Consider the following 9,169-nt stretch of genomic DNA (forward strand, 5'->3'; position numbering starts at 1 on the left):
AACTTATTTTCAATTAAAATTTATAAAGTTTGTAAAGATTATCATACAGTTTTTTTATAGTAATAAGGGAGGTAAGTATAATTTTTCAAACCTTAGGGGACATGATCGTAATTTTTTGAAACCTCAAGGGAGGTTTCTGAAATTATTCCAAAGAAAAACAATTCTTTTTGGTAAACCCATCCGCCGATCCCTCCGTTGTAGAACTTCAAATCAGGAGCCCCGTCCCTTTATCGCCCTATTTGTTCGAAAAAATCCCCAAAATCTTTTAAACCCTAATTTCCCAATTCCCCGCACTCTCTTTCACACAGTCACACACTAAAACAGTAGTAGTAAAATGTTAGGTGGCTTATACGGCGACCTACCACCACCGTCCTCCTCCGCCGACGATGATAAGGCCACGTCCACCTCCACCACCAATGTCTGGTCTAGCACCAGCAAATTGGCGCCACCCACCCTGCGGAAACCCTTGCCCCCTCCCCAAACCATCCTCAAATCTCAGCCAAAACCAAAACCCCTGCCCCAATTGATATCTAAGCCCCCTGCCGACGAAAATGTAAACCCTAACCCCAATAAGGAGATGATGAGCACGGTGCCGTTTCAGCCGGCTTTGGTGGGCGTTACGAGTTCGGTGATGGAAGAGTACGACCCAGCTAGACCGAATGACTATGAGGAGTATAAGAGAGAGAAGAAACGGAAGCAAGCGGAGGCAGAGATGAGGAGAGAGTTGGAGGAGAGGGAGAGGAGGGAGAGGGAGAAGGAGGAGAAGGAGAGGAGGGAAAGAGAGAGGGAGAGAGAACGGGATTTGAATATTTCCGGTGAGGAGGCTTGGCGGCGCAGGGCGGCAATGAGTGGAGGAGGAGGAGGAGGAGGAGGAGGGCAAAGATCGCCGTCACCTCCAGTGAGTGGAGGGAATGGGGCTGGAGAAGGGTTTAGTATTGGGAAATCGGAGAGTGGAGGGTTAGGTCTGAGTGCGGAAGGGAAAATGACTGCAGCGCAAAGGATGATGGCAAAAATGGGGTGGAAACAAGGGCAGGGATTGGGCAAACAAGAGCAGGGTATTACAACGCCATTGATGGTGAAGAAGACGGATAGACGAGCTGGATCAATTGTGAATGCTAGTGCTTCTAAACAGCAAGAGCAGCCCCCTGATAAGAAGGTCAAGAGTGTGAGCTTTAACGGGCCACCTACTCGGGTTTTGTTACTGAGGAATATGGTATGTTTTACCCGTTGTGTTTGCGCATTTACTTGAGTTTTTATTTATGCTGAGGTGAACACCTTTGGTTCACAGGGAACGGTTAGCCTTTTGTCATAAGTGAGTTATTTTCTTCTTTCTGCCCGAGAAGTTGTGAATGAGTTGAAAGATGTTATAAAGCAGTGTAGTTTGAGCTTAGAAAATGCTATTAGTTCACCTTAACTTGGATCTATTGATCATGCAAAGGCTGGATTTTACAATTCCTTGGAAATTATAGAGCATTGTACATAATGATGAATACTAACTTCTGAGCACTGACCACTAAGGACATTAACTGCTTATCCTATATTTGCTAGTGTTACTTCCTGGAAACTTTGAGTTCTTGAAGTGTTTGCGGGCATATAATAATAGGACAGAGGACATTAAGATTGATGTTGATTTTCATTGAAGGCTGGGTAATGAGTTTTACAAGTGTTCATGTTTACAATTTTTTTAAGTTTCGCATAAAGGTGGAAATACATCAGTACAGAAACCTGTTCCAAAATTTTATAATATGAATATTTATGTGGTGGCTACTGATTGAAATCTTGAATACTAGGCAATCTGAGTTGAATTATCTGTTTCCTAGAACAATGAATTCTAGTTGACAATGCTGCTCGATGCTTCCCATATTTCCCCCCCCCCCCCCCCGGCGCCTTCCCTTCTCACGTTACTATATGTTTGTTGATATTATAAGAATTCAATGTGGGGATGGGAGCTCTATTGGGTGTAGTCAGATACTTAATCAATGCTGTTACATTGAAGAAGGAATAAAGGAAGAACTATGTAGCATGGTTCTGACTAGTAAGAAAGACAAAGGGTGAAGAAGAAAAGAAAGGGTGCAAAAGAAAATTCTCTCTGTGATTTTTTTTTTTTTGATGAAAAGAGATTAGACAAGACATCAACATGCTTACGGATTCTTTTGGGAAGCTGGGTTGTAGTAATTCATAAAGCATATACTATGTGTTGAAAACTCAAGGGCCTTATAAAAGATCAACACAACTTTCAGAGTTTTTCCTTTTTTAATTCTAAAATAAAATTATTTTTTTTCCTACTGTCGTAGATGATATGAATATTTTGTCCAAAATATATGTTTATTATTCTTTGTGAATCCAATTTTGCAGTTCAGAATTACTACTGAACAAGTGATGTTACTCTCCAGTTTCATTCTTTATGCTCGTTCTAGTGGCCTAGTCATTGGGGAATCATGCAGCTGACCTACATAGCTTCTTTTATCCACTACATACACCTTAGTCCTTGTAAAACAGGATGCTATTGTGGTTGATGATTTTGGGCCCTTAGAGGACTAAAAGTTCTGGTAGGCTGTGTGCTTTGTAGTCAATGGATATATTTGTAATGTTAAGTGAATTGTTCTTGGATGTAATGATGCTGTAACAGTATTTTCAATGTCTCATTTATGGCATACTGGTTTTTCGGTTTTTTGGTAAATCTGCTTGTGAGTTAGCATTATAAATGTTTATTGACCATAAGTATAGAATAGTTTTGGTACCTGATGTAGCCAGTGCTTATCTTGAGGCCGTCCATCCGCCATACTTTCTTGGAAATACATGCGGACACATCAAGATATCCTTTTGCTTCTTGTTGCTGTACTTTCTCATTCCAGTTATGAAACGGGGGGTGCTTCCCGCTGTTTTCCTTGAACATCCATTGTATAGACTGTCTAGGTTAAGTGCCATTGCATTCAGGCTGGGAGCTGATCATGTTTAACCAAAGATAATAACTTAATGTTTTACTTGTAGAAACTGCAAACAAGTTCAATACGTGCTATTTGTATAACTAGGGAATGTTATGTTTGTCAATTGGACAACTAATTATGTACTCTCAGTTATTCATTTGGACTTTTAGGGAAGCCTGAAGATGGTATTAGTGTTGCACTGTGCTTATGAATATTGATATGATATATTTGCATATGATGTGTATGTGTGTCGTTCACTTGTTTGATTGGCTTTTGGTTTTGCATTTGGTTTGCAAATCAAATTGAAGGCATTTTGTAAGTGTAGTTGTTCTGATGGATCTCTGGATATAACGCAATAATGTTGGTGGTTAGAATTGCTCCAGATCTCTGAAACTGATGCTTGCAACCTAGCTTGCTTGAATAAATGCCTGCTGTTTGCTATTTGTCTGTCTGTCTTATGAATCTCTCTGTAACTTGGGGAAACCGGTGTTGAAAGAGATAATAATGCTGGAAGTTTTTCTTATTAAAGGTTGGCCCTGGAGAGGTAGACGATGATTTGGAAGGTGAGATAGCAGAAGAGTGCCAGAAGTATGGTACAGTGAATCGAGTCCTAATATTTGAGATAACAGAGCCAAATTTCCCTCATGATGAAGCAGTTCGTATCTTTGTTCAGTTTGAGAGAGCAGAACAATCAACCAAAGCCCTTATTGACCTAGAAGGTCGCTTTTTTGGGGGGCGCGTTGTTCACGCCTGCTTCTATGATGAAGAGAGGTTTGCTAAAAACGAGTTGGCTCCCTTGCCAGGAGAAATCCCTGGCTTTTGAACTGAATGGTTCAAGCATATGCTTATAAGCTTTCGCTGCTTTGGGGCTATGCTCTCATATGGGTATAGGTATAGTTAAGTTCCTTATTGAAATACGTGTAGTTTATGCTTCGATCTGTTAAGTACTTGCTTGATTGACAACATTTGGCTTGCCATTCTTTGAGCATAGCTGTGGTTTCTCTAATCTCAACATAATTTTGAAATTGTTATTACGAGTTTCTACTCATATTTGAATGTTTTCTTGCACAAGGGTTCTGGATGGAGGTGAGAATGGTTTTCAACAGAAATATATTGTGAACAGGTATCTTGGGAGGAAAACATCTAGTCCCTGTATTATGAGTGACCAACTAATATTTATAGGAGTACAAACCTAACCGACTATTTACAAGAATACCCTTACTAATATATTATCTACAAGAATACTAATATTCTCCTAACACTCCCCCTCAAGTTGGAGCATATATATCATAAGCACCCAACTTGTTACAAAGGTATTTCACCCTAGAGCCCCCTAAACTCTTGGTAAACAAATCAGCCAATTGATCTGCAGACGGTACATGAGATGTCTTGATGACTCCATCAAGTAATTTCTCTCGAATGAAATGACAATCAACTTCAATATGTTTTGTCCTTTCATGAAACACTGGATTAGACGCAATATGGACAGCCGCCTGATTATCACACACTAAATTCATAGGCTGTTTATACTCAAACCCAATTTCAAGTAACATGCTTTTCAACCAAACCAACTCACACACAGTGTGAGCCATAGCACGGTATTCAGATTCTGCACTTGATCTGGAGACAACTGTTTGCTTCTTACTCTTCCACGACACTAAATTACCACCAACAAACACACAATATCCTGTGGTCGATCTTCGATCTGAGGCAGAACCGGCCCAATCTGCATCACTATATCCTTCAATATCAGTGTGTCCATGATTTTGATACAGCAACCCTTTTCCAGGAGCACCCTTAAGATACCTGAGAATCCGTATAACAGCATCCCAATGACTAGTACGAGGGGTATCAAGAAATTGACTCACAACACTCACTGCAAACGAAATGTCAGGTCTCGTTACAGTGAGATAATTTAACTTACCCACAAGTTTTCGATATTGCTTAGGATCATCAAGTAATGCTCCTTGATCTCTTGCTAATTTCACATTGGGATCCATAGGAGTATCCACAGGTCGGCAACCTAACATCCCAACTTCACTCAACATATCGAGTACATATTTCCTTTGACATAAATAAATCCCATATTTAGACCGAGCTACCTCAATACCCAGAAAATACTGTAAATGACCTAAATCCTTTGTCTGAAAGTTTGCCTGCAGATTGGATTTAAGTTTCTGGATCCCCACAACATCATCACCTGTAATCACAATATCATCCACATAAACAACTAATAAAATTTTACCAGCATTAGAATGCCGATAAAATACAGAGTGATCTACTCCACATCTCGTCAGACCGAACTCCATGACCACACTACTAAACCGGCCAAACCAAGCCCTTGGAGACTGTTTCAATCCATATAAGGATTTTTTCAAACGACAAACCAACTGCGAATTCTCCCCCTGAACAACAAATCCAGGAGGTTGTTCCATATATACCTCTTCTTTCAAATCTCCATGCAGAAATGCATTTTTCACATCCAACTGATGCAATGACCAATTGTAAGTTGCTGCCAAAGAGATAAGAAGGCGAACCGAGGTAATCTTTGCAACAGGAGAAAATGTTTCTAAGTAGTCTACTCCATACACTTGAGTAAATCCTCGAGCTACCAAACGAGCCTTCAATCTATCAATAGAACCATTAGGCTGCACATTTATAGTGTACACCCATTTACAACCAACAACAGGCTTACCTGAAGGACGAGGGACAAGATCCCAAATACTATTTTGTTCCAAAGCAGACATCTCTTCTTGCATAGCTAATCTCCAACCAGGATGATTAAGAGCATAGGTAATAGACTTAGGAATGGAGATAGAATCAAGGGAAGCAACAAAAGAAGAATATGACATAGAGAGACGAGAATAAGACACAAAATTAGAAATAGGATAGGAAGTACAATGTCTCTTACCTTTGCGTAAAGCAATAGGAAGATCTAACTCAGAGGAGGGCGTCATACCTGAATTTGAAGATTGAGAGTTAATTGGTGAAGTGCGTGGCATATCAGGAACTTTCTCAACCATGGAACGACGAGAGTAAACTTGAAGATGAGGACGAGATAATCGAGCTATGGAATCTGGTGGACTAGATAACTCAGGTAATAAAGGGGAAGGGACTGGTAAAACAGGAGAAGAAAAAGAGGGACACTGGTCTAACTCACAAGGCATACTGTGTTTGATAAAATATGGAGTAGATTTAAAGAAAGTAACATCAGCACAAGTAAAAAATCGATTTAAAACTGGACTGTAACATCTATACCCTTTTTGCGCTCGTGTGTATCCTAAGAAAATACACTTAATAGCACGAGAATCTAATTTATCCACCCCGGGAGTAAGCTGATGAACAAAGCACACACATCCAAAAATACGAGGAGGTAATTTAAACACAGGTTCATGAGGAAAAAGAATGGAGTGAGGTAATTGACCTCCAAGAATATTAGATGGCATGCGATTAATTAAATAACATGCAGTTAGAACTGCATCACTCCAAAATTGTTTGGGCACATTCATGTGCAACAACAGTGTTCGAGCAATTTCGATTAAATGTCCAATTTTTCTTTCAGCAACTCCATTCTGTTGTGGAGTGTGAGGACAAGAGGACTGATGAATAATACCAGACTTACTCATAAAGGTATTAAAAGGAGTGGAAAAATATTCTTTCGCATTATCACTGCGAAGTATACGTACCGGCACACCAAATTGATTCTTTATTTCTGCAACAAATGCACAAAAAATGGAATATAGGTCTGAACGATCTTTCATTAAATAAAGCCAGGTAACTCTTGAAAAATCATCAACAAAGATTACAAAATATTTAAAACCTAACTTTGAAGTGACTCGACTAGGACCCCAAACATCAGAATGAACTAACAAAAACGGTTCAGAAACCCGTTTATTGACTCTAGGAGCAAAAGAAACACGATGATGCTTTCCTAACTGACAAGACTCACATTCTAACGAAGATAATTGACTCAAAGTAGGAACCAACTTTTTCAAATTTTGTAAAGATGGATGACATAAACGACAGTGAATTTCAAGAGGAGAAACAGTAGCAGGACATGCTATCGGACCATTGAAATTGAGAAAGTAAAGACCATTATGCTCATGCCCTCCACCAATCGTCCTCTTTGTCTTCAAATCCTGAATGACAACAGAATCAGGAGAGAAAGTAACTGTACACTGTAGAAATTTAGTGAGTTTACTAACAGACATTAGATTAAAGGGCAAATTGGGTACGTAAAGAACAGAAGACAGCGGAAGTGATGGATTAATTTCTACAGTGCCTAGTCCTTTAACTTTAGTGGTAGATCCATCAGCTAAAGTAATATGAGGAAAGGGAGTAGACTCTTGAAAATTAGAAAAAATTTTAGAGGTACCTGACATATGATCAGTAGCCCCGGAATCAATAATCCATGAGTCATTACCTTTTTGTGCTAAAGAAGCAGAGGGAAGAGATGTGTGATTTGTAGCTTGGTACTGTAGGAATTTAACATAATCTTCCTCAGATATAGTAACAGTCTTCTGGGACCCATGTGCTGAAAAACTCGATTCAATTTGATCAGTGGTAACCGCATTAACAAACCTTTCAACCATGACGAATAGCACGTCAAACCAAAGACAGGGTCAAAACTCGAGACGAACAGTACGCGTGAACAGTGCGCCGTAAACAGTACCGGCGTGAACAGTGCGCCGTGAACAGTAACGCGTGAACTGTGTGCCGTGAACAGTAACGGCGTGAACAGTGCCGCGATGAACAGTGCGGCGTGAACAGTACTTTTGCTAGATGTTTAACCTGAACCCTAGGACTCTTGCTCTGATACCATGTGAACAGGTATCTTGGGAGGAAAACATCTAGTCCCTGTATTATGAGTGACCAACTAGTATTTATAGGAGTACAAACCTAACCGACTATTTACAAGAATACCCTTACTAATATATTATCTACAAGAATACTAATATTCTCCTAACATATATATTAATAAAACTTTATATATTGCTACAATGCACTTCGGTGCTGTAGCAAATGTGGTGTTTAGACGCCCTCCGGGGCTTGGTCTGGTGGTTGGGGTTGCTGAAGATGGGGCTTAGGTCCTTGGTTCGAGCCTTGCTGCCAGCAAGTTGTGGACGGTGGGGAAATAATCTACGGGGTCCACTCCCTGTTGGACACCCCTAAAAAAAAAAGTCTATTAAAAAAAATGTGGTGTTTAGACATCCTAAAGGATCAGAAATTCTGTTTTAACTTGATAAGCCCGGTGATCTACGAGGCCACTTATTATTCATGTGATAGGAGTATGGCATAGCCGCAAGGCTTTTAAGCTATCTAAAAGTGTAGTTGTGTATTAAGTTTCCCCACTCTAAAAATTGCTTTGTAAAGCCAGTCTTCAAATTGAGATTATAAGCAGCATGGCAATTTCATGAATCTTGAAAGATATTCAAAGGGCTCAACAATCAAATTCATTCTTTTGACGCTGGCAACTCAATAATGGTGCTAATGAATCATCTCATTGTAATCTGAAGTTTCTTTATATGCAGTTGGGACTTAGGAGATAGTAATCAAAGATGAAAATGACAATTTAATTTGTTTTTGATGTAAGATTTACCCGGTTGCAAGAAAAGCAAGATTTACAACCAAAGTAACGGGGAAAAGAAACAAAGAAACTATTGAATACCAATTCGCATTAAGTAATTCAGTGTCCTTTCACGTACGTAAGCATAAGAAGACCAATAATCCAATTTATAGTTAGCGATAATTGCATAAATCTCCCCCAAAGTTTTTGATGCACTCACCTTCCCTGAGGTTCAAAAATAGCACTGACTTCCCCTAGCATGAATTTGGGGTCTACTGCTGAAGAGTTTAAGGTTGTTAGTGAAAAAACTTGGGTCAAAAAAAATTAGGCCAGTTAGTGTATGATAACTAATTAAACAAGATTAATGGTTTTTTCTTACTCGATAAGACACCACAAGTGCACTTACAAAATGGCACCACGAAATGACACCAATTAATGCTCCAACATGGCATCATTTTGTGATTGACAGCATTTGAGAGGACAATCTAAATTGTATGCTATTTGCATAGAAGAGAAGCAGAAGCAAGAAAAATGCAGGGGAAAGAAACCTCCAGACAAGGCTCCATAAAAGAATAAGTTCTTGTGGTTTTAGTTGAACTAACTTCATCTTAAACATTCAAGAAACAGAAGGAGAAAGAAAGCAAAAATCAAGGCAAAATCTGAGAATTTTTTTGCT

At 39.4% G+C, this 9,169-nt stretch overlaps 1 protein-coding gene across 2 annotated transcripts; it reads left to right on the forward strand.

Annotated features, from left to right (window-relative positions):
- The first annotated feature begins 209 nt into the window (after positions 1-209).
- Positions 210-3,967, forward strand: LOC113783805 (DNA-damage-repair/toleration protein DRT111, chloroplastic). 2 transcript variants are annotated; one of them, XM_027330026.1, is made up of 2 exons: positions 210-1,213; positions 3,457-3,967. In XM_027330026.1, exons 1-2 carry the CDS (start codon positions 335-337, stop codon positions 3,748-3,750), a joined length of 1,173 nt encoding a protein of 390 aa, XP_027185827.1. In that variant the 5' UTR covers positions 210-334; the 3' UTR covers positions 3,751-3,967. The 2 variants fall into 2 exon arrangements, with proteins under 2 accessions (XP_027185827.1, XP_027185828.1); XM_027330027.1 differs by lacking the exon at positions 3,457-3,967 and adding an exon at positions 2,356-2,654.
- The last annotated feature ends 5,202 nt before the right edge of the window (positions 3,968-9,169 follow it).

Source organism: Coffea eugenioides, chromosome 9 (genome assembly GCF_003713205.1).
Source record: "Coffea eugenioides isolate CCC68of chromosome 9, Ceug_1.0, whole genome shotgun sequence".
NCBI classification, from domain to species: Eukaryota; Viridiplantae; Streptophyta; class Magnoliopsida; order Gentianales; family Rubiaceae; genus Coffea; species Coffea eugenioides.

What these genes read in the sequence shown, in the direction of transcription:
- LOC113783805 (XM_027330026.1), top strand. Translation starts at nt 335, where the DNA reads ATGTTAGGTGGCTTATACGGCGACCTACCACCACCGTCCTCCTCCGCC. An exon ending in TTTTGTTACTGAGGAATATG is followed by an intron (nt 1,214 to 3,456) that starts GTATGTTTTACC and finishes TTCTTATTAAAG; the next exon opens with GTTGGCCCTGGAGAGGTAGA.